Below are 26410 nucleotides of genomic sequence, written 5' to 3'. Positions count from 1 at the left end.
CCAAAAGGTTTTCTCCACTAAGGTGGAAGATTTATTTGATCTGGTCCTTTTTGAGTTTGTTTTTCAGATTGGGATGTGGTGCTTAAGCAAACTTGGGAACTGACATGAGATCAAATTCTGCATATTTAGATTGCTGAATCAGTGAAAATGATGTTAATAGTAAATTAAATGCATGTACCTTTCTTGTACCGGTAGTTACCATGCATGTAAGTTAATCAGAAGACAATCTCTTTTTTCAAGTGATGAAAACCAACATGAAGGGGTTTCATCTTGCCCCGTTTAAAATAGCAATAAGACATAGCTTTGTAGGAGATGATTCTTCAAGACAAATTCAAATTTGTGTATGGTACATGTATTTTAAATGAAGAGAAAACATGCATTTACCTTGTCCATGTAACAATTAGTTTGATTTATACACTCTTCAAAAGATGGACAAATAACCCTAACAGTCCCAAATCCTCCGATTTCAATATGATTTTGCATACACCCTAGGGGGTTGGGGTTAATGTATGTACCTGTAACTGTATTTTCTTAATTCATTTTCCTTTGTTAAATGCCAGCATCCTGTTTGTAAACAGAAAGAGCCAACTGTTTCTATTCTGTAAATCCTCTTGTAATGCTAGGTGCAAAAATCCTTCCTGCCAAAGATCATCTGACCAACCTGATGAAAAAGACTACTTCACTCAGCGAAAACGTTCCTAGTGGCTTTTCACAAGTGTATTGTACATTGTGCATGCGGAGAATGTCTGGTCTGGAATTGGTCCCCACAATGTGAGCCTGTCATGCAAGTACCATTGTGGGATTACTTCATTTCATTTTGAGAGATTTGAATGGCAGGACACGTACAGTTTTTCTTGTCGATTTGCATTTCAATACTTGTAACCCCTGTCACATGAACATTTATGACCAAAATTGTAGATCTCCTCATACATTTTTGAACTCACTCTGTACTTTATGGTAAAAGTTTTAAACTGGGCATAAGGTAAGTAGATCAGTCCAGAAATGCACATCCTGACACCAAGTTAAAACTTGCAGTGTACTATGCAATGTTCAGCATTACAGTGTCATGACATTAAAATGATCAAGCTTGCCCATGTACCGGTACATGTGCATGTCCCACATGTACATGTCCTGTACATTGTACATGTACATGCAGCAGTAATTCACCGTGTTCTGTAAAAGCTATCTGCACGCCAAGCATTCTGCAGAGTACATAGTTTCCACTGGACTGCAGGACCATGTCCACTGAATTTGATGTGTACATGTATCTTGTGCAGCCTATGCCATACAAGCTCAGTGGTCCAGTATTTTTGTAGCCAGTGTTGTACACAAACTGAATTACACCGGCAACCCACTTGTACCCCCCAAAGAAAGTTGGCACAAAAGGAACCTTTTTAGCAACACCCAGTGTGCACGTTCAGGTATATTAACACGGACAGCATTCATGTAGAATATATTTATCCATTATGACAGAAAAGAGACTGGTACATATGAATTCTACAAAGCTGGTCCTAAGAAGCACAGGTGCATGTAGACAGTGGCAGTCTTGAAAAATCAGTTTCTGTCCCAAAATTGTGTGAGCAATTCATCCGGTATGGTAACCTGGTAACTTTGTAAACAGAATTCAAACCCATCATGTAGGCGTATACATTATTACCAGAAAGTATCAGAGCACTAGCAAGCAGACAGTCACAGTTGGCTGCACTTGATGGTCCATTTGAAATCTGTCAGACGGTTAATTGCAGAGAGTACAGGTACATGTACCTGTACATGTACCTTACTGTGCTTACAAGTACCTGTACATGTATTGTACATATACCTTACTGTGCTTACAAGTACCTGTACGTGTATTGCACATGTACCTTACTGTGCTTCAAAGTACCTGTACATATAGTGTACATATACCTTACTGTGCTAACAAGTACCTGTACATGTATTGTACATGAACCTTACTGTACTCACAGGTACCTGTACATGTATTGTACATGTACCTTACTGTGCTTACAAGTACCTGTACATGTATTGTACATGTACCTTACTGTGCTTACAAGTACATGTACCTGTACATGTATTGTACATGTACCTTACTGTGCTTACAAGTACCTGTACATGTACCTTACTGTGCTTACAAGTACCTGTACATGTATTGTACATGTACCTTACTGTGCTTACAAGTACCTGTACATGTATTGTACATGTACCTTACTGTGCTTACAAGTACCTGTACATGTATTGTACATGTACCTTACTGTGCTTACAAGTACCTGTACATGTACTGTACTATAGTGGTACATGCATAAAGGTACTGGTTTACATGTACATTGAGTTGACCCAACCTGATAAGATCCACTCATGATTCATTGATGCATCACAAACCTCTTTCAAAGAATCTTGCTTACTGTAGGTTCAGTGGTATGCAGCCTCTTTCAAAGAATCTTGCTTACTGTAGGTTCAGTGGTATGCAGCCTCTTTCAAAGAATCTTGCTTACTGTAGGTTCAGTGGTAGTATCCATCAATTTTTTTATCCCCATACATTTCGTTTCTAGTTTCAACAGGATATGTAACAAACTATAACCACAAATACATGTAGTGTGCTCCTTCTAATGCAAGCTCATTTTGTGAGATTTATTCACGTTTTGAAATACGTATTTGGTAACTGTCAACTTTTGACTTTTAACTGTGAGAATATACATGTACCGGTACATACATGTATATACTGGTCTTATTTTTCCCCATGTGCATGTAAAGCAAGTGCACTTTTTGCAAGTGAAAAACAAAAGAAAATTGTTTCTCTGCTGGGCAGAATAAAATGCTGGTAGTGTGCAGAATCTCATATTTATCCTATTCACATTGATTCCTTTGGGGAAAATTTTCTCAGATGTGAAATACATGTACTTATATTTGGGCTGGAAACATGGCCACTATACATGTAAATTGATTGTCCTCTAATCAGATGTCTAGTACTAATCAGCAGTGTAGTCAGCAACATATGGAAGTTTAATTTGTTTTGCAAGTGTCAGTGGTCATTTCACCTTGTTTATATTGGTAAATTATGCACTGTCATCTGTAGTCCTGGACAATTATGCAATTTTAGCATTACACAATTTTGAAATTACACAATTTTCATTTAATAAAATTGTGTGTCATGCTGTGTTCTGTGAAATACTTTGGTACACTACAGCTGGCGAAATAGTACTTGACATGCAGCCTGTCATGGAAGCAGTACGTTTTTGGTGGAATGCATACAATACTGAGGGTACATGTACCAATCAAAAAATAGTACTTGACATGCAGCCTGTCATGGAAGCAGTAAGTTTTTGGTGGAATGCATCTGAGGGTACATGTAGCAATCAAAAAATAGTACTTGACATGCAGCCTGTCATGGAAGCAGTAAGTTTTTGGTGGAATGCATACAATACTGAGGGTACATGTAGCAATCAAAAAATAGTACTTGACATGCAGCCTGTCATGGAAGCAGTCAGTTTTTGGTGGAATGCATCTGAGGGTGCATGTAGCAATCAAAAAATAGTACTTGACATGCAGCCTGTCATGGAAGCAGTCAGTTTTTGGTGGAATGCATCTGAGGGTACATGCAGCAATCAAAAAATAGTACTTGACATGCAGCCTGTCATGGAAGCAGTCAGTTTTTGGTGGAATGCATCTGAGGGTACATGCAGCAATCAAAAAATAGTACTTGACATGCAGCCTGTCATGGAAGCAGTAAGTTCTTGGTGGAATGCATACAATACTGAGGGTACATGCAGCAATCAAAAAATAGTACTTGACATGCAGCCTGTCATGGAAGCAGTCAGTTTTTGGTGGAATGCATCTGAGGGTACTTGTAGCAATCAAAAAATAGTACTTGACATACAGCCTGTCATGGAAGCAGTAAGTTTTTGGTGGAATGCATCTGAGGGTACATGCAGCAATCAAAAAATAGTACTTGACATGCAGCCTGTGATGGAAGCAGTCGGTTTTTGGTGGAATGCATCTGAGGGTACATGCAGCAATCAAAAAATAATACTTGACATGCAGCCTGTCATGGAAGCAGTCGGTTTTTGGTGGAATGCATCTGAGGGTACATGCAGCAATCAAAAAATAGTACTTGACTTGCAGCCTGTCATGGAAGCAGTCAGTTTTGGGTGGAATGCATCTGAGGGTACATGCAGCAATCAAAAAATAGTACTTGACATTCCGCCTGTCATGGAAGCAGTCAGTTTTTGGTGGAATGCATCTGAGGGTACATGCAGCAATCAAAAAATAGTACTTGACATGCAGCCTGTCATGGAAGCAGTAAGTTCTTGGTGGAATGCATACAATACTGAGGGTACATGTAGCAATCAAAAAATAGTACTTGACATGCAGCCTGTCATGGAAGCAGTCAGTTTTTGGTGGAATGCATCTGAGGGTACATGCAGCAATCAAAAAATAGTACTTGACATGCAGCCTGTCATGGAAGCAGTCAGTTTTTGGTGGAATGCATCTGAGGGTACATGCAGCAATCAAAAAATAGTACTTGACATGCAGCCTGTCATGGAAGCAGTCGGTTTTTGGTGGAATGCATCTGAGGGTACATGCAGCAATCAAAAAATAGTACTTGACATGCAGCCTGTCATGGAAGCAGTCAGTTTTTGGTGGAATGCATCTGAGGGTACATGTAGCAATCAAAAAATAGTACTTGACATGCAGCCTGTCATGGAAGCAGTCAGTTTTTGGTGGAATGCATCTGAGGGTACATGCAGCAATCAGACTACACTTTTTACATGTAGGAATTCCCGCTCTAGTTCTGTCATCACCATCATCTCTTCACCTGAGTTGGTCTGAAGTCAGGTCAGTGCCTTCAGCCCTGGCAATGCCTAGGCGCTTGAGGTCGGCTGGCACAAAGACTCATCTTCATATGGCTGGAGTTCTACTTGTCTTCTGACCATGACTGATTATTTACTTGAAATCATGAGCTCTGGGTATTTTATTTGCATGATTTTTTTGATCTAAAGAAAGCATTCAACGTTGTTCACTCTGGTCATCTTATGGATATACTGGTATTTTATGAAACTGGAATGTTTGAATGCTTCACTACTCTCTCAGTATCTGCAAGGTAGGTGGCTAAAATCAGCAACAACTATTACCTTAGCTGGAAAAATGATAGAGTGCCCCAGATATCAGCATTACATGTACCATAGGTTAAATTCTTTTACCTTGTCTGAAAACCACAAATAGAATCCGTCATTTATTATTTGTGCTCAAATTTCATTATTTCAAAATCTAACGATGTGTGCCCAATAGATAACCTGATGAAGTTTCAGCTCAGTAAATGCATTCACTTCAGTAACAGTATTCCATGATCAAGATTTCAAATCAAAAATTGTTAAGGCATGTTTTGAATTGAGTCCTAAGTTCAGCATCTATGACACATTACACGATGTCACGCACTGAACTGACAAATCAGAGTCCCCAAGTTCAGCATCTATGACACATTACACGATGTCACGCACTGAACTGACAAATCAGAGTTCCCAAGGTCAGCGTCTATGACACATTACACGATGTCACGCACTGAACTGACAAATCAGAGTCCCCAAGTTCAGCATCTATGACACATTACACGATGTCACGCACTGAACTGACAAATCAGAGTCCCCAAGTTCAGCATCTATGACACATTACACGATGTCACGCACTGAACTGACAAATCAGAGTCCCCAAGTTCAGCATCTATGACACATTACACGATGTCACGCACTGAACTGACAAATCAGAGTCCCCAAGTTCAGCATCTATGACACATTACACGATGTCACGCACTGAACTGACAAATCAGAGTCCCCAAGGTCAGCGTCTACATGTATGACACATTACACGATGTCACGCACTGAACTGACAAATCAGAGTCCCCAAGTTCAGCATCTATGACACATTACACGATGTCACACACTGAACTGACAAATCAGAGTCCCCAAGTTCAGCGTCTAAGACACATTACACGATGTCACGCACTGAACTGACAAATCAGAGTCCCCAAGGTCAGCGTCTATGACACATTACACGATGTCACGCACTGAACTGACAAATCAGAATAGTTGCAACTTGCATGCACACATGTGTCTGAACTGAAGTCCCAGTGATTGTATGAGCCTAATTAAAAAGGAACGACACAGTTTATTTCCTAAAATGTGTCTTAAGACACATTATTGGAGATGGCTTTCTTTCATGGCTTTCTTCAAAATAGTAGTTCACCAGAAGAATAGTTTCACTGGGAGTTAAGTCCCATAATAATCCTTCAACCAAAAATGCATTTCAACAACAATTTCATAAAATATTTTTTGGATAACTGCAAATGATGGACCGTACATGTACAGGTACCTTTAAGCCTTCAGTGCAAATGTGCGTTCGGCAAAAATCCTACCAAAATTGACTGGCTGCACTGTTGATATACATGTACATGTACATGTAAGTTAACACGTGTAACTGTGCCTTGACATTTAATAATTGATAAGCCAGTTCTGTCTACAACTTTGCCTGCGTTTGTCTGTTGATTGAATTAGACTGGTCATATGGCCATATATGTACATGTATATTTAGTTCTCACAGAACTAAATTGGCATAAGTTCTGTGAGAAATAAGGTTCTAGGTTTGCAGTAGCTTCTTCGTTCATTTTGCAGCCGGGAAACAACCCGCTCCCACTCACTTGTCCACGGGAAAATCGTTGGATCCGGTACATCGTAAGTTTTGTCTCCACCTACAAAATGTAGACTGCATACAGAGGTCGGTCCACTTGGACTTCGCTTTGATGGGCTTATTTCTGAGGGAACTTATCCAAATCTGTCACCTTTTGGGGTCCCTTGGAAGTTTTAAAAAACGCAGCTCTGGCATTCGTTGAGTGCTTGATAAACACAATGGAACACAGCAGTTCACAGGGACCATTTCGGACAATCAGGATTTTTAAAATATTTTTTTCATGTCAGGTCGATACACATGCAATATGTACGTTAATACACATAACGTGTACGCACACGTTCCTGCAACATCCCCACCTTTCACCCACAATGCACAGTGGTAAACACTGCATTACGTCATTATGTTGTCGGTCTATTATGATCTGACTGTTGGTGACTGGCCTGTGTGTAAAGTGTAGAACTAAAGTGAATTTGTGACTGTTTGTAACTAAATACAACTAAAGGAGGGTTGTCTGACATTACAAATAATTTGCCCAGATGCTTTGTTGTCTCTATCAGAGTTGAAGACAAATCGTTACATAGCTGTATTTTACACGTACATATATCTGCAAACTTCAGTTGAAATCCATTCAGTGCAACTGTGGTAAACATACATGTACATGTATCCATGTACATGTACGTGTATTTAACATACATGTATTGGTAACTTGCTGAGTTAGGACTTACACCTGCATGCATCGGTAGATGTATCGAATGCTAGACATTTTAGCAGACGAATGTGTCCTCGCACTGTTACTGATATATGTACATACATGTATGCATGCAGCGTAATACATATACATTGTACAGTGCTTTCTGCAGTGAGATTGTATGAAAGCTTGGAATTTCATTTATTAGCGGTACTCAGAAGCTGTATTGGAGCAATGTGACGAGCCAATCGTATCATAAAAACCATCGACTCGGTGTAGTCGTTCTTACTCCCATGTTAGCTTCACTGGTTTGGCAAGATCAGCCTACATACATGTATACACACACTTGGTGACCAATCTTTTCTCATTCCTGAGCATTGCTTCATCGCCCTAGTTCACCAGGTTTGGCAGTGTACTAGTAGCTACATGTAATTGGTGGGCTACCTGCACATACATGTAGATGTACAGTGACGTTGCATTTATCTATTTTTTACATGTATATAATATTGTTCATAACCTTGCTCTTTGTAACTGCATGTATATCTTTTCATTTCAAACAGCAGAAAGTATGTTGCTGAATTTATTTTTCATCAAGTTAAAGTCGGCCACAAAAACTGAGGCCAATTTATATGATAAAGAAGACTTTTAAAATCCGGCTAAGGGTAACCACAGAAAATCTTCCTTTTTTTCTAGGAAACTTTCGCACCCGCTAAAAGATCCAGTGGTACATACCGTGCAAATCAGAGGATTCATTAATATGTTACCTGTAAAAGGGAATTTACATGTACATGTAATCTCAATACATGTACATTACAAAACAGGCAATGTTGACTAATCAGTACACTCCTCTAGGTCAAAAGTAAATAAATGTACCTGTTCAGTATGAAATATTTGATTCTGCATATAATTATGCCATGCAATTAATTTCTGAATGTTACACAACACAGAGTAGCAGTACAAACCTTGAAATAACGATACGAGTAGTCATGCCGTTTTCAGTACCGGTATATAATTATCATTATTATTATTGGTTTATTTCATAAGATAAAATAACATGTTAAATATGTACAGCATGGCAACCAGTAGGTTGAATTGCACTGCACATACATACATCACAAAAATTATTTTAAAAAAAGGTATGATAATAAATTTGTAAGAGATCATATCTAACAAATTACAAGCGTTTAGAAGTCTAATATCATGAATATAGGCAAGAGGGGAGGAAAGTTGAGTTTGTAAGATATATAAACATATATATACATACATATATATATATGCACATAAACATGTACACATACACAAAGTGTTACAGTATACATATATACCGGTTAATTAAAAGGTAATACAAATGATCCGACGGAAATCACACAATACAAAACATATCAGTCATTAATTTAACCTGCTTATCCTGCTTGTTCAGTAACTTGGTTAGGCTTGGAATGCAACTATTCTTATATCTGTTTGTTTTGCATTTTATTGTAGTTAAGTGATTTGCATTTCCTACATTATTGTTCCTGGTAGGAGGAAGTCAGTCTTGAAAACTGTTTGTACTAAGGAATGATTGAGGGTCAACCTATCGAGTCTGTGTGATATTTGGGGGAATATTTAGTTCGTCACAAATATTATGATATGAACGAATCAAACAATAATCATAGATCAGTATAAAACGGAAGGCCTTCTTCTGCAATTTCTCCAAACATTCAAGTTGCTTTTGGGTTAGCCCAGAGAATCAAAGGGAGGCGTACTCAATAACAGGTCTAATAAACTGGATATACACTATTCTGAGGTCACACACCGGTATACTGCAGCGCTCCAGCTGCCATAAAATGTAAAGTTTAGATTAAACAATTTACACATTGAATCAATCTGGGTATCCCATTTGAGAATCCCCTGAACACAAACTCCAAGGAGTTTAAAGCAATTATTTTGGTTAATCAGCAAATTGTCTATGTACATGTAAAACCGAGGTTTGACAGGAGGCCGCTGAAAACAGTCATGAAATTGCACTCTGTTGGATTTAAATGCATGAAATTACTATCTGACCACTGTTTCAGATTGTCAATTTCACTCTGCATAACTGTTGTTCGGTCCATCTCATCAAAAGGGAAAAAAAAAGTCAGGTCATCTACATATTTATACTGAAATATTTCAGCAGTGGCTGGTTTAGAGTCATTCATCATAGCCAAGAAGGCATTTGGGCCAATCTTGGTGTCTTGTGGCACTCCTGTATTAATAGTTTGCCAATCAGACAAAGTACTAACAAGGCGAACACTTTGCAAACGGTTTGACAAAAAATCACAAATCCAAGGTACATGTATGATCGCCCGCCGTACACCTAGATCAATGAACTTCTGGATAACAATTTGGTGACTGACTCTCTCAAATGCCTTCAAGGAATTGGTAGCTACAACTACACCAGATTGTTTAGGTTTATCCATTTCCCTGCTTACATCATCAATTAGTTTAACCAAGCAATGCGTAGTTGAGGATCCCTTCAACGACCCAAATTGATAATTAACCAGCGAATTATTAATATTGGTAATTATGCACTTAACAACAAAATCCTCAAACACCTTTGCAAAAAACATGTGAGGGAAATTGGACGTAGTTGATCAATGTTTAGAGGTTGTGTCTTTGGAACAGGAATCACAATGGCTCTTTTCTATACATGTATGTCCGGTACAACTCCGGCCTCAGGAGAGAAATTAAATATCTCAGCTAATGGAAGTAAAGCTCATAAGCAAATTCCTTTATGAGGCGTGGAGAAAACCTGTCTGGACTGCCGCTCTTGTTCAAATTCAGTCTCATAAGCCCGTTGTTCACATCTTCTGGGAAATGGAGTGGACAGGCCTACATGTACGTGCTAGGAGGTAAGCAGATATCTGGCTTAAATCCAGTTAAAGTATGTCTTTAGCTACAGAGATAAAGCGACAGTTGACCTCATTTGCAGCTTCAAACAAAGACAGCTCTGGTATGGACAGCTGCTTACGGGCGTTGTTCCCAGTTAATTTTTGAATTTGCTGGTGCCATTGTCGTGGGTTAGATTTCTTCAACCGGCTGATGTTCAGCTTGTAAAAGCATTCTTTGGCACGTTTAATCAATCTGATGACTTTGTTTTGTAAAAATCTCCATAAGGAGAAATCACCACGATGGTAGGCTGGCTGACTGAATAATGAACGATTTGAGATTAGGAGACAGCCAAGGTTTGTCATCACTATGTGCTGATGTTGTTTTGGTTGGGAAATACTGGTCAACAGCATCTGCTAATGTAGTATAAAAAGCAGTCGCTTTGGACTTAGGTGACATAGTTTTTTGATGTCTGACCAGTCATAGTTACAAATCCATTCGCCAAAGGTTCTTTTGTCAGAGTCCCTAATAGGCCGAACCACCTTTTTATAAATTACATTGTTCTTGTGTTCTGGGATAAAAGGTCTGTAGATCACAGTTTTGTGGTCGCTGTGTCCCAATGGTGATGACAATTGAGGCTCTTGATAATGCAGTTGGATATCTGTGAGGATTTAGTCAAGAGTGGCTTGACACCTTGTAGGGGTGTTGACAACTTGCACGAGGCTGGAAAGACAATATAATATGTCGGTGTCCAATTTGTTGAAATCGCCCAGAACAACTATGCCTGCTCCAGGGCACTTGGTAAGCAGGGTGTCCAGTGCAGTTGATTTGATTAATGAGTAGTACCGGTAAATCTTGAAGAGATGCAGGGGGATGATATACAATACACAATATCTATCCATTCAAGGGGCGTGGGAGACGCCGGGGATGGACCCAAGCTCATAAAACCTCAAGTTCAACAGGAACTGAGATATCAGTCAAGCTCTGGGTTTGGATATCATTTTTCACATACAATGCAACTCCACCATTCCTTCTATCTCTTTGAGGTCTGCTCTGGAGAGTGTAGGTAGGAATACCAAAATAATTCCTGTCAAATGCTCTATATCTATGTCATCAATGTGTTGGACTAGTGAGCGAGCATTGACTAAAATCATCGAGGGAGTGGTGTTGGGATTTTGACGGGCAGTATTTAGGTTGAGTAGATGATGGTCTTACCAGGATTAAGTTCGCTGGATTCACGCCAGCCTCTTCGCTGGATTCACGCCAGCCTCTTCGCTGGATTCACGCCAGCCTCTTCGCTGGATTCACGCCAGCCTCAAGGCTGCCATGTTGGGTGGTGGTTTCAGATCTGCAATGACCCAACGCAACGCAAATCTGTCTTTTGCAGCGCTTTCCAGCTCTGCACCCACATTTAGTTTTCTTGGATTTACAGAGGTTAAGTGATTTTAAGGTAAGCCATACATTGCTGAAAAGTCTAAACTTGTTGTCTCCTGTTTTCAAGGCAACAAGTTCTTGTTTAATATAACGGAGTCAGTTCCTGGGGTAACGGGCGTTGGCTGCCATATTCAGTAGGTTCCAGCACATACATGTAGTTCGTGCACTGGGGGTCACCTAAATCATACTGCAGGGTACCAGTTGCATCGATGTCGTTGATCACCCCAAGCCTTAGTAAAATGGCATAGAGTACGTGTGCATAGCTGTATACAAACGTGGTGACGATATGGCGCTGATTGACTGAACGAATTCAAAACAGAAATTTCTCACTAGTTGACGACAGTGTTAGGCTGCAAGAGTTACATTGATTGAAGTATCCATATGATGAACTATAAAACAAACACTTAGTACTTAGCAATAGAGGCAAAAATGAGAAAGAAACTAAATTCAAGGTCGCAGGGATGTGCATGTTGGGCAGACCTGCAGACGCACCACGATTATATAATAGGTGGCGTAGGTTGGTGCCAGGTACTTTGACGAATTTGAATGTACTGTACATGTAACCTTCCTGTTGAGGATGTGTACTGTAGTCGCTCAGATGTAACAGCATTTATCTTTAGTATACCAACTATTCATTCCTCTCCTTAATACTTCATTTCTATTGTTACCTGTACTTGTACGTTTTATGGAATAAAGATGGATTATATTACAACGCACAATATGAATGTGCCTCGAGAAACAGTCAGGAACGTGCTACATGTACAGTGTATAAAGTTGTTCATAAATACCTTAATCTCCTGGGGAATCTGATCCAATGAGTGCTCGCTTAGAAATGTGCCAGATCGTCTCCTACAAATACATGTATGTTGTTTACAAAACTGAAAATGAATTCTCCGAGTCAGTAATTGATTGGTTGATCATCCACAAGTTTGGGATAAAACAACCAACTTCCCCACACAAGGGGAGAGACTTTCCATGTAGATTGTAGCATTCACATGTGGAAAACCAAACCAGCTACATGTACTGCTTCGCCACCAAGTTTATGTTTTTATATAATGGTGATAGAGCCATTTTTACTTGCGCCAATGATAAAACATGTACATGTAAGTTGTTTCAGGTGCATTTTTTTAAACTCTGAGTACCAGCAAAACTAAATGTACATGTATGTTGTACAGCCAAACTAAGTCGAAGTGAGGACAGTTTACATGTCGGGATCAATTTTTGCCAATGATAATGAACATGGTAACTCACTTTAAGTGTCTGGTGGGATCCATCTCAAACCTAAAATGTGCTTATTTACAAACTTATGAAGAAAGTCAACAAGCAAGGCGTGTAATAGAAAGTAGGTTTGCGGTAGCACCATGGACGTATCTCTTTTGTGAGTATTTGCGGTTCTGAAAAGAACCAGTGGTACTCGACGTTTCGAGCAGTATGCTCTGCTTGTCATCAGGAGAATGCCGGATACTCAGTGACTGGGAGTGGAGCTTAAGTAGTCTAGTGGAGGATTCTGGAGACAGGGATTAGTCCCATGATGCATGAAGGTGGGAAGTCTGGAGAAGGGATTAGGCTGGCTCAGTGATGCGTGGTGGAAACTTACTCAGGTGTGGGGTAAGGTGTAAGGTGTGGTTCCCCAGAGCAAGGGGGTGGTTTCCCAGAGAGTCAGTATACAAAAGGCAGATTCTCTCCCACATTTTGACTATTTTTGACGCTGCCTGGGGCAACTTTTCCAACCTGTCCCTCAACAAGCTTGACAAACTTCAGAACAGTGCTGCGCAAGTAAACCTGCTAGTAGGCCTTCCCTGGAGATCTTCCTTAGACATTATTTGATCAACTTTGGGAGGGAGTATCTCAGAAGAAAGGTGTAACATACTTGTATCTTATACTTCAACACACTACGATGGTCCAGAAATTTGAAATTGTCACTACAACAGTGCAACTGCACATAACACAAGGAGCTGTATGCTTCTCAAGGCATCCTTGTAGTCAGGTACATGTAAATATATAAATTTGTGGTTTGTGGAACATAAGTATTCAGTGCCCCAGTGCTGCAATCAAGACCATTACAAGACCAGACACCAAATGAGGTACAAGACCAAACACCAGACCAGACACAAAACCAGTCACAAGATTATTCGCAATACCAGTCACAAGAGAAGTCACAATAACAGACACAAGAGCAGTCACAAGACCAGACTCAAGACCAGTCACAAGATCAGTCACAAGACCAGTCACAAGATCAGTCACAAGACCAGCCACAAGAGCAGTCACAAGAATAGTCACAAGATCAGTCACAAGACCAGTCACAAGATCAGTCACAAGACCAGTCACAAGACCAGTCACAAGACCAGTCACAAGATCAGTCACAAGACCAGTCACAAGAGAAGTCACAATAACAGACACAAGCCCAGACACAAGACCAGTCACAAGACCAGACACAAGACCAGTCACAAGATCAGTCACAAGACCAGTCACAAGATCAGTCACAAGAGAAGTCACAATAACAGACACAAGACCAGTCACAAGACCAGACACAAGACCAGTCACAAGATCAGTCACAATACCAGACACAAGACCAGTCACAAGATCAGTCACAATACCAGACACAAGCCCAGACTCAAGACCAGTCACAAGATCAGTCACAAGACCAGTCACAAGATCAGTCACAAGACCAGTCACAAGAGAAGTCACAATAACAGACACAAGACCAGTCACAAGACCAGACACAAGACCAGTCACAAGATCAGTCACAATACCAGACACAAGACCAGTCACAAGATCAGTCACAAGATCAGTCACAATACCAGACACAAGACCAGACATAAGACGAGAAGAAAGACCAGAAACAAGACCAGTCATAAGAATAGATACAAGACCAGACACAAGACCAGTCACAAGACCAGTCAAAAGACCAGACACGTGATCAGCCCCAAGACCAGCCACGCAACCAGCCACAAGTAACAGGATGAGAAATTGATAGCAAAGAGATGCTTTTGTTGCAGTTCATTGAATAGCATGTGACTGAAGGACTTGTGTCGATCTTGTAGCAGTCTTGTGTAATGGTCTTAAGGAACTGTAAACCTACAACTTAACAAGGCCTTTCCTGCATCTTTTCAAGGTCCTTTGCCTGCTACTTAAGCCAACTTTAAAAGCATGTACAAAAACCGTTTTTTAAACGTACCGGTACATGTACATGTACATGCATTTATGGGTGCTATAGTTGGTAATTTTCAGTAGTACCTGTCACGAGTACATGTATACATGTATTAGTAATGGAATACACCTGTGCTTGGCCAGTCTACATGTACAATGTGCGTTTAAGACTGGCTCAGGAGAATGCACCTGTCTCATGCTTCTTGCCTGCAGCTTTTGCCTGTAGCTGGAGCATGATCAGTGTTCGTTGTCCTGAGCAAGGTCTTAAATGTTAGTTAACGACTGGCCAAGCACATCTTTATTCCCATTCATAAATACCTTTTTACTCAGAGTCAAAAGAAGTCAACATATGATATGCGTGGCGTGGCGTGTGGCATGCACACAGACTTGACCAATCAGAATTGATTAAACTGTCTTGATTCCAGGTGCCAGCAAGTGATTTACGCAGTGGGCATTGTCACTTCTCAATGGGCATTATCAAATGTTAACACATAGTCACATACATGCACATGAACTGTACATGTTTCAACCAATAGGAATAGAAAAAAACTGTCCCAGGTACATGTATTTATGAGTAAATGTTAATACACGGTCAAGTTGCACACTGTTGAATAGGGAGACTGTCTGAGGTATATACATTTACATGTATGACTATGTTTTTATTCCTACATTTTACCATTTTCTACAGTACTTGTTTGTTAGTTAGTTTGTTTCTTTGTTCTGAATATCATTCTGTTTGTTTTGATCGTAATGAAATGTTCTACACTTGCTGGGCCCCTCTGGAAACCAGCACTCCACTTAAAAGTTTCCCCAGGGTAAAGATACATGTACATGTAACTACGGGTAAATACTTTTCTGCACCTAATCATGCTCACATATCATTGTTTCTTCAAACCTGTAGGTACAGTGATCAAGTTGAGTCTCATCAAAAGCAGTTGGGTAAATGTCTCAAGTGTCTGCTGGACTGAAGAAACCTGATCATTGAGTGGCTGCAGTCGGTGGTACATGTCCATGTAAGGGTCCACCCCTTCAGTGAACTTTGACCTCTGGTGTGGAGCCATTGAAGCATCCCGTTGGCTGATTTCTCTCACACTTTGAGTTGTTCATATTGAGTCATAATCAATGTACAAACTGATATGATACTTTGAACTGTGACCTTTGACCTGGCATCATGGAGACAGTATTGGACTACTGCCTGTCATATTGTTGCATGTGCTGCAGTTGCTATGCCCCTCGTACACTTGACGACGACCTGTACGAACCACTTCTTTTGGATGAGGAGCGAGCCGCTGTGAATGAACTGCTGAACTACTTAAACCGAGGTAGGTAAGAGTCGAGCACATGGATTGCCATTGGTTGTTATTGCTGAGCAAACTCAAATCCTTGATGATGGTTGGTCAGTCTAATGGCAACACTAGTGTGGTATCCCATTTTATCTTCAGGAAAATTTGAATTCTCAATGTGATATATCGGTCCATGGCAACAAACAGTGTGATATATAACTGTATCGCATGGTTTATATTAAACCCCTCGCAATGCGCTGTTCCAACTCAATGCATTGCGCTATTTTAATGCTAAAAGCAAAATGCACAACTGCAAAAATTGCTTTATTTCAAAGGTTGCGTGTTTGGCCCCTATAAAATCTTTACTGTGCATCACATTTGCTTGAAGACGGGAACGAGTCTGTTATACGAGCGCAATCATTGATCAACTTCCCTGGTAGCCTATGCACAAAATGTATCATGGTACCATGCAAAACTGACTAAAGGAGTGGAAATGTTCACCCTTGAACTTCCCGAAGCTCTTCTGTCTCGACAGAAAGAGATATCTCACTGTGAGTGTGATATGCAGATATATCGCCCTGTCATGTGATAGTTCTGGGCCAATAAACTGACAGTATCCAAGACACAGGTATGACAAGACGTTTTAACACCCTCAGGGGTGCATACAACCCTTGATTTCACCTTGGGTGCCAATAATAATAATAATTGAACATTTATAATGCGCTGTTTCCATAAATATGACGACAGTGCAGTACAAGCTAAAGTAAAGAATAATTGATTTAAGAAATGAAAGGATAAGGATGAATGAGTCAGGATAAATGAGTGGAATGAGTTCCTTGGTTATTAAACATCGTGCCCTACGTCACAGGGCGGCAGTCAATTACTGTTTCGTCGTACATGTACATCTAGCTCTGTCTTTAATTGTTTGTAATATTTCCCTCACCTGGAGGTCTCCAGTTTAATCAAAATGATGATAATCACGGTCCACTGCTGTACGGAATGTTTTGCGGTGCGCACAAACTTGATTCCTGGCTGTATCAGTTTATGTATTAAATTGCATGTGCTGCTCAAGAGCAATCTCTTGGCATTCTACAAAGCATTTTGGGAGGAATATCTGCATGTGCCTTCAAGCTCAACAGGTACTTTTAGTAAGGAAGTTACATGAAGAAATGAACTTCAACCAAACTTCAGCCATCAACAAAGAGCTGTACCAGTAGCTTTCCAACAGGACCATATTTTGCCAGTTCACTGTCCCCTCTAGAGATAACTATTATCATATTTACTGCTATTGTGAAAATAGCAGAGGTACCAGGGAATAGTCTGGTTAGCAATCACCACACATTGTACATGTACATATATTGGTTGGGACTGTGAAGCGGGGACTGGTCTAGATGTGTGTCATGATCTGATGTCCAGTGGTGAGAGTGCTGATCATGTGATTGTTACATGTATGGAGGTATAGTATTTACATGCTAACAATTTTCTGTGTTGAACTTTTGCCTGCAGGATAAATGAAATGTAGAGTTGAAAAGAACAGAATGTTTTCATTCATACCAATTGACCTTTATAGGATGCTACTTGTACAATAGTAAAGTTTGTATACATGATGTACATGTATGTACACAAGGCAGGAACTTCAAAGAGGCATTGGAAGCAATTGCCTTGATGCCCCTAGTCTTTGCCTCAATGAATGTGTCCAAAACCAGCTGGCATAGCTAAGGCTGTGTCTCTTGTCAGTGCATCCCTGTGCATTTCCTATGGCCAAAGATCTACTGTAGACCTACATGTACTGTAGCTCTGGGACTCAGCCTTAGAGTAACTGTTCTGCATTATTCCCACTTGCAGAATACGAGGAGAAGCCAACGTTATCGGAGGAGAGGCTACGAGCCATTAACATCCTGACCTACTCCCGCAATGATGACCTCCAGAGGTCTGCTGCCCTCTGTCTGGCAGAGATCAGTGAGAGATGTAAGAGTTCTTGTTGAAATCTGAATAGCAACCTGATTATTGAGCTGGACTGGTATGTTTCTGGAGATCTAATTCTCAGAAGTGATATTTGGAGTATTATTAAATAGTCATGATTTTTAGTAGGCATAATTGTTGATGAAGGATTTAATTTCTGGGAGCACTATGACTCTGCAAGTATGTTGTGTTAATCAGCAAAGGAACTAGAGGGATATTTAGTTGCTGAGGTGGGGGTAGACGTAAGACCGGAAGAAATGTTGATTACCGTAGGAAATCCAGAGAGAGGGCACATTCTGTCTTTATTATGGCTGGAAATCAATCATGGGTCACAGAGGTGAAGGGCTCTTATAACAACAAGAAAACATTGGCATTAATGTCTTTGACAGGTACCGTATTACCGATACCTAGCTTGAGGTGTTGTTTTCTTGGAAGATTTCATATAGTTGTGCTGAAATGAAAGGCACAGATGAAATATTAGTCTTGTTTGGACTTAGTGGTTGCGTGGTTGTGTTGGGCAATTCCAGCATTTTTGGAATTGATTCCGATTCCGTCCAGGAATCACAATTCCACTCGGAATCGATTCCAATTTTTACATGTGCGAATGCCATGTTGAGTATACCCGAGATTACATGCAAAATGCACTTGTACATGTACGTGTAAGTTGTTTCCTAAACACTCGTGTCATTAAAAATGATCCCCTTTTATTGCATTGGAAACATGAAAGATTTATTATCATTACTGATTTTTAAATCAGAAATTTTAACTTGATGGAAGCATATCATTTATGGGAAAAGATTATCAATCTACGTAGACCGCCGGCTTTCAGGTTTTCCAGTTTAGATAGAAGTGACCATGAATTTTAAAATGCATATTTGACAAGAAAAGAACATAAGGTGTGTACCTTTATTTTTATGCCGTCAAAAATGTACTGTAGAAATATTTTTTTCCTGAAAGTCCCAAAAAATGTGACCTTATTCCATCGACGATAAAGTATGATAGTTTTCTTGATCTTTCGATTGTAAATTCCATCAAAACTAGACTGCTCGCACGCCGCAGAGCACCGCTTGCATCAGTGGCCTGTTCGTGCAATCGCTGGTGAACATGCCTAAAGCTGCATTCTTCCTATGTGTGTTCCGACTACCAGCTTCAACATGAGGCTGTTAGTCTTTTTTCAAGATGTATTTTTTTTGCGTTGGGAGATGTTAATTATATATAACGGGTTTGCCCTTACCCCACGTATATTAATAAACTGAGCATACAGTGTTTATTAATATACGTTGGGTAAGGGCAAACCCGTTATATATAGCTGTTAGTCTTGTTCCAAGGTGGAGATGAAATATTTTGAGAATTGATCATTATTTTGACCTTCAATTCACTCAACAGGTTGAGTAGAATTTCTTTTCTTTATGGCAGAAATGAAGGATGAAAAGTAGTCAAAGATTTGTGTTTTGGCAGAGTGAATGGCGGTAATTGTGGTGCATGTCTCACAGACTCGGAAATGAAGCATCAGCAAAGAAACACTTGCAGCCGGCCCGCAACCACATGTCCGATCACCAACGGAGAGTGGTCGATGCATGCATGACTATTAGAAACACATGTATGAACACCGATCTCCACCAGGACCGATGCCATTGCCTATCTCGCCAGCTTCTCTCTCTTATGAATGGTTTAGGTTTAGTTGTCAAACCCTGTTTGACTTTAAATAACTTCGGATCGCTGATTTTATGTCAAGGTTCGTGGGATTTGGGGGATTTTCCAAAAGCTGGCAACATGGGAATTTCAAATGCTTCAACAATTACTTGCATTTCGAGTTTTTCATGGTAAAGGAGGAATTCATGTCTGGCTAAGGGCTGCATTGTTTAGGTTTTTTCAGTTCTGAGCAAATTTTTATAATATGTGACGAAGTAGGCCTACTTTTTCCACCACAGTTTGCTTTGATCTTGAAGATTAAACCGCGACGTTGGTCCAGTGGAAGATTTTTTTGAAGACATAAACACTCCAAGAATTGAGTTTCTAATTGGTGTCAATCTTTCAGATGTTGCAATTGAGTTTCCAATAAGAAATATAGGGTAATCAGCGACAAGAAATTTCATTGCAAGGAGTTTGGCGTCCGGGAAAAACTCCAATGTACGTGTAGTTTTCATCGCTCACAATGTAGTACCCAAAAGCTCAGCATGTTTAGGAGTCACAATTGGCATGCAGCCAACAGTGGGCCATCAGCATGCTGCAGACAAATGGGTCGGAGTACTGCACTGTGCCGCTGTGATTTTGCAAAGCATGTGGGTCATGTCTCATCACAGACTTCAGTTTTTGGCAACGAAAATAAAGCCGCGTGGTTTACAATGTAGGTTCCTTGATTTGGCATAAAACCACACATTTTTTCAAAAAATCGACAAATCATTTTATACGGCAGTCTTTTGGAATCGCAGGACTGTTTCTGGAATCAGATTTCAAGGTTATGGAATCGGCGGTGACGTGGATTCGATTCCTCAAAAAAGTGGAATCGTGACTCTGATTGCAAATTTGGAGTTAATTCTACCCAATTCCAGCATGGATTTGCCCAAGCCTGTTGCGTGGTCATACTCAAATCCTTGGTATGAAACTGTTTTTTCCATTAATTAATACCTCGTAGCTTGACCTCATTGTAGTCACAAGATTGTCTGTTTGTTGTTACAGTGCTCCACCCCATTAACAACAAGGTGATGGAACCGTTGCTTACCCTGATGGAATCCCGAGACATTGAGACACAGAAAGCTGCCTCCTTAGCCCTTAGCAATCTGGCACTGCATGGCCATGGTATGTACACAAAATGGACTCTTGTACTGTGGTACACCGGCATGACATGCTGGTATCCTCCACAAGCAAACCGATTCACAGCAGCTGATCCTCAGCCCATCACTGCGAGTTGATCTGTTGACTCTGTGTTAATGACCTGTCCTCATTGCAGATGTCAATAAGGAGGTGATTATGAGAAGTGGAGCCCTACAGCTGTTGATCAAGTTACTGCGATCCCCCAACGAGGAAATCCAATGCAATGTATGCGGCTGCATCACCACACTGGCAACGACAGGTACATGTGCCATGTCTTCATAGAGTCTCCTTAGGCCTTGCTCCATAAAATACTTAATCATTTCATGGAAAGGGATAACCAACTGACTGATATGTTACACTAAGACTTTTTAAACTGGAATTCAAGATTGTATCTGAAGAAGTTGCAGCTGTTGCCTGTTGATGGTCCATACTGTGAGTTATTATTTCATGTGAGTTTTTCTGTGGATGATTTGTCTTGACATCTGTGATTTCTTTTGTAGATGCTAATAAGAAAGAGATTGTATCCTGTGGGGGTGTTCCACCACTGATCAACCTGGCACGATCACCAGACATGAGAGTCAAGAGAAATGCAACAGGTGCATTACTTAATCTCACGCACATCGGTAAGTTAAGTGTGTGATTAAAAAATCCAAGCCATTTGAAAAGTCAGCACATATACCTGTAAATGTCAACTTTACTGTGTTATAGAAGCCTACATGTAGAATTATGTTCCTTTCTGCAAATGCAGGGCTTTGTGTGAACTTTGGAGTAACACATGGTCAATATTATTGATTACTAAACGGTGGCTTTATGTCTAGGGAAAATGCACATTTACAATGAAGTCAGAATTGGTTGAGATCCTGTGACCTTTATGGTTAGTGAAGGGTTTTTTTAGTCAGTTTAGTCAGCCTGGCAGTGGAGCTGTACTGTCTTAATCAATACCAGTTTTTATAGTTGAAACCACCACAAAACTTGAAACAAAACTGGTTGAATGACAACAAAGAAATGGCTTTGTTGTAGTTAATCTGAATAGCTGGTGCCTTGAAGTCTGGCTGAAGGTTTTTTGTGGACTTGTGGTGGTCCCGTGGTGGTCGTTAACTATAGGAATGATTGGTTCTGAGTAGCGGATTCGCTCTGCTCTTTCCAGATTCCACGAGGACTGTTTTGGTATCCCATGGTGCCGTGCCACTCTTTGTAGCATCCCTGCATTCAGATGACTCAGAGATCCAGTACTACTGCGCTGCAGCGCTCAGCAACCTGGCTGTGGATGCTACACATCGCGCATCAGTGGTCCAAGCTGGCAACAACAAGGTCCTGAGGCAGCTTATCAGGCTGTTGGAATCGCCGTCAGAAAAGGTGCGGAGGGAAGACTTACCTCATTTGACCTCTCATCTTTGGTAGTACAAAATGAGGAAAATTACTGTGGTTACCTTTGGCAAAGAAGAAGTGGTGTGCATGCCACTGAATTGTCCTCTATTGTTTCTGGAGTAGACCGTATAGCGCCCTCTACCGTGCATGCATAGACCCAATTCCAACAACACTGCAGATTAGGTCCACAATATTAGAGAAGGCTCACCTGTTGGATTGATAGGCATAGGAAAATGGACATAGTACAGGAATTGTAGATGGAAATGTCAGGAGTGTGCTAAGTACTCTTAGCTAGTAAGAACAGATGGAATGCAGTGTTTCATCTGCTCAGGGTGCAGAGTATGCATGACCAATTTTAGTTGATTGTGCAGAAATAGGTCGTGACTTTGGGTAAGACCAAAGCACCTCAGCCTTGGCTCAAGACATGTTCACCAAGTTCTTATCTCTCTGTCTTTAGAGGATGTGTGTCGGCAGTGTGTTAGATCTGCACAGCTTAAGATCAGTTTTCATTTACGTTACATTCTGAAGAGTTCGTACCAATCATATTTCTGTCTTTACAGGTCAAGTGCCAAGCATGCTTTGCTCTGAGGAATCTGGCTTCAGACGGTAAGATTTCTTTTTAATGATCAAAAAAGTGTTTATTAATCATGTCGGAAGATTTGTTCCAATAAAATTGCATACTGCACAAAGTATATGAAGTGTTAAACTCAAAGCCGTGGATTTTGCAAGGTTGTTGAAATAACAACACAAAGGGGATATGTAATACAGACATTGATTTTTGTACGTTGCTGTTCATGGATATTTATAGCTATGCATTACAAAACACAGAAAGGTTTAGACAAAAGGATAGGAGCCCATGAATGACCATTGTTCAAAACATACTTGTCCATTCTGTTAAATGCGTCTTTTTTAGAAGACAACCAGGTAACAATTGTGGAGTTTGGTGCCCTGCCTCCGCTGCACCGTATCATGGAGACGTGCACCAAGGATACAGTTGCTGCGGCGGTGGCGGCATTACGCAATCTTTCCATACACAGAAGGAATGAGGTGAGACTCAGAACATCTAAGATGTTCCTGACATTTTGGCAAGTGCATTCCAGACGTCAATCCCAGCTCATTAGCGTTATGTGGTCAGACACCCTGTAGAACACAGCATACAACTGTTGTCAAAATGAGAAGGCTGCTCCTTGACATTTTGCAGTTGGACAAGCACCAATCATCTTGAAAAGTTTCCTCTATTTTTTGTTCATTTTATTTATTATAATCTTTAATGAGAGTCATCCTTTCAGTTTAACTTAAGCTGCTTTCCAAAGGAGCCTTCACATCAAAACTATAATATATAAATAAATTTAAGCACAATCACAAAAGTGCAGAATGCATACATTGAGATTACAATAATGAATTAAATCATAAGAAAAATCATAAATGAATTACTATTGTTGATTGCCTCAACAAGTGTACCACAAGATCCCAGAGAACACCTGTTACACTTTGATGTGTCTGGCAAGGTTATGGTTAGCTTTTTTACATAGACATCATGACCCTAGAAGGTTTCTCTATTATACTGAAATTTTATGAAAGAGATGATTGGAAAGTTGATGTACATGTGCAGTTTAAAATGTTACAATGTTCTTGTAATGAGAGTTTTCTCTAAAGGGAGTGACATGCATTTTGTATTTCTTAGATGCCAATCGTCAGGGAAAGTTTTCTACTTGAGCTGGGGAACCTACTTAGGGAACCCATGTCTTGGGATGCTCATTGCCATGCTGCCGGCACAATACGAAACTTGGCTGCAGGGGACCAGTTAAGGGTGAGTTGTTGTTATGAAGTCCATAATTTGTTTGCTTGATGGCAAAAACCACCCAAATGGAAATCAAAGCAGCACCAGATTCAACTATACAATCAATTTACATGCCCTAGGCTGAATTTGGTACTGACTAATACAGAAATTTGTGGACAAATGAACTCAGGTTTGGTTGGTTACTAAGATTACCATGTCATCTCGTTCCTTCCAGGCTATTGTGGAGAAGGGGACATTAGACAGCTTGATTGTGGCATTCATGCGGTCAACATCACCACTAGCGGTCCAGTCTGAATTGACCGCTGCCCTGGCAGTTCTGTCTGCAGATGGTGAGTTCTGCTGATCCAGTTGAAGTCATTTTGCAGATTTTCCAAATCTGGGATTGTTAGATGTCTGCTCTGTTGATTCTGATGAAACCAGCAAACTGCATCATAATTTTACTCGGGCTGAACCTCAAGTCTTCACTTGTGACCATTGTATGATGAGTCTTGACTTAGATCGTGTCTGAAAGTTATGGCTGCAGCTGAAAATAAAATGTAAACTTATGGAAGACACTGCCTAGCGGCTGCTGCCATTTCTCATGTAAGTGTGTGTTATTGCTAGCCATAGCCAGTTGATTCAGACACATCTTGCCTATCATGGGTTAGATACAACAGGATCTTCATTTTTTAACATTGACATTATTTATTTATTTCATTTCTTTACCAAGGGTATGCCCAAACAGTTGCAAACTGGTTTCCATTGGGGCCCTGCAATCATTACAAATTAATTAAACAGTTAGAAACTCACAACGAAAAGTAAACTTGACAAATACGACAAACATTATTATTTACAAATACAGACCACTACAACATCATACACACGTGAACATTTAAATAATGGAGGCATTAATTACATTGTTGACTTTGTTGTTGCGTTTGTTTACAGAGCAAGCCAAAGCTATCCTTGTGAATGCCCAAGATTGGAAGGTGTTCAGTAAACTGATCAGTCTAGCGGCTAACTCACACCATGCCGATGTACAGTACAACAGCGCTGGCACCATTGGTCAGCTGGTGTTACAAGGTAATGAATATGAAGTGATATACTGTGCATAATGTTTACCATTGGCTAGAGGTGGTGTTATAAGGTAATGAATATGTAGTGATAGACCATGCATAATGTTTACTATTGGCTAGAGGTGGTGTTACAAGGTAATGAATATGTAGTGATAGACCATGCATAATGTTTACTATTGGCTAGAGGTGGTGTTACAAGGTAATGAATATGTAGTGTATACCATGCATAATGTTTACCATTGGCTAGAGGTGATGTTACAAGGTAATGAATATGTAGTGATAGACCATGCATAATGTTTACTATTGGCTAGAGGTGGTGTTATAAGGTAATGAATATGTAGTGATATACTGTGCATAATGTTTACTATTGGCTAGAGGTGGTGTTATAAGGTAATGAATATGTAGTGATAGACCATGCATAATGTTTACTATTGGCTAGAGGTGGTGTTACAAGGTAATGAATATGTAGTGTATACCATGCATAATATGTTTACCATTGGCTAGAGGTGCATGGTGTTACAAGGTAATGAATATGCAGTGATAGACCATGCATAATGTTTACTATTGGCTAGAGGTGGTGTTACAAGGTAATAAATATGTAGTGTATACCATGCATAATGTTTACCATTGGCTAGAGGTGCATGGTGTTCCAAGGTAATGAATATGCAGTGATAGACCATGCATAATGTTTACCATTGGCTAGAGGTGGTGTTACAAGGTAATGAATATGCAGTGATAGACCATGCATAATGTTTACCATTGGATAGAGGTGGTGTTACAAGGTAATGAATATGCAGTGATAGACCATGCATAATGTTTACCTTTGGCTAGAGGTGGTGTTACAAGGTAATGAATATGCAGTGATAGACCCTACATACATCATTCAATCACACAGATCTGAAGCCTGAGCTGATCACAGCCAATATCTTAGGTCTTCTGAGATACATTGAGCGTTTTGTCAAGCACCCTGACCCCAGCTTCATTCACATCGGTCTCTGGACCAGCCTGCAGCTTCTTAAAGGTAGGGACAAAAGTCACAAAGGGCCTGAGTCCATGTCATACATTTCCGCATGCATGGTCACTTCACAGAACACATTATTGGCCACTTGCTGCCGGGGAACCCCGTTTTGAGCACCATGGGTTTATATGCAGAGCCGGGGTGCCTGAAATTTTAACAAAAGACCTAGTATACCACTGTTTTGGGCATTGTGCACCCACAGATTAGCACCGTGGACAACAGTGACAGGGCCCCATTGATGAGCGACACAGCGCCGCTGCATGCTAATCCAGCCTTGTTTGAAAAGACACCACTCGCATTCACTGGGGACAAAGG

General features: G+C 40.3%; 1 protein-coding gene across 3 annotated transcripts in view; it reads left to right on the top strand.

Annotated features, from left to right (window-relative positions):
• Window positions 1-26410, top strand: part of LOC110985068 (uncharacterized) — a 41189-nt gene that overhangs the window by 9524 nt on the left and 5255 nt on the right. For all 3 annotated transcript variants that reach the window (XM_087132957.1, XM_087132959.1, XM_087132958.1), the window contains exons 2-13: window positions 15696-16116; window positions 17923-18045; window positions 20719-20838; window positions 20990-21112; window positions 21354-21476; window positions 22001-22209; window positions 22782-22827; window positions 23135-23268; window positions 23906-24031; window positions 24237-24351; window positions 24950-25084; window positions 25973-26098. In XM_087132957.1, the coding sequence (XP_086989083.1) occupies window positions 15966-16116; window positions 17923-18045; window positions 20719-20838; window positions 20990-21112; window positions 21354-21476; window positions 22001-22209; window positions 22782-22827; window positions 23135-23268; window positions 23906-24031; window positions 24237-24351; window positions 24950-25084; window positions 25973-26098 (1531 nt within the window). In that variant the 5' untranslated portion in view covers window positions 15696-15965. The remainder of the gene's footprint in view (window positions 1-15695; window positions 16117-17922; window positions 18046-20718; window positions 20839-20989; window positions 21113-21353; window positions 21477-22000; window positions 22210-22781; window positions 22828-23134; window positions 23269-23905; window positions 24032-24236; window positions 24352-24949; window positions 25085-25972; window positions 26099-26410) is intronic.

The sequence above is a fragment of the Acanthaster planci genome, linkage group LG02 (genome assembly GCF_054643075.1).
Source record: "Acanthaster planci isolate LZ-2023a linkage group LG02, COTS_SCS, whole genome shotgun sequence".
Taxonomy (NCBI): Eukaryota; Metazoa; Echinodermata; class Asteroidea; order Valvatida; family Acanthasteridae; genus Acanthaster; species Acanthaster planci.
The sequence above is the reverse complement of the archived record's forward strand: the minus strand, read 5'-3'. Positions and strand labels throughout refer to the sequence as shown.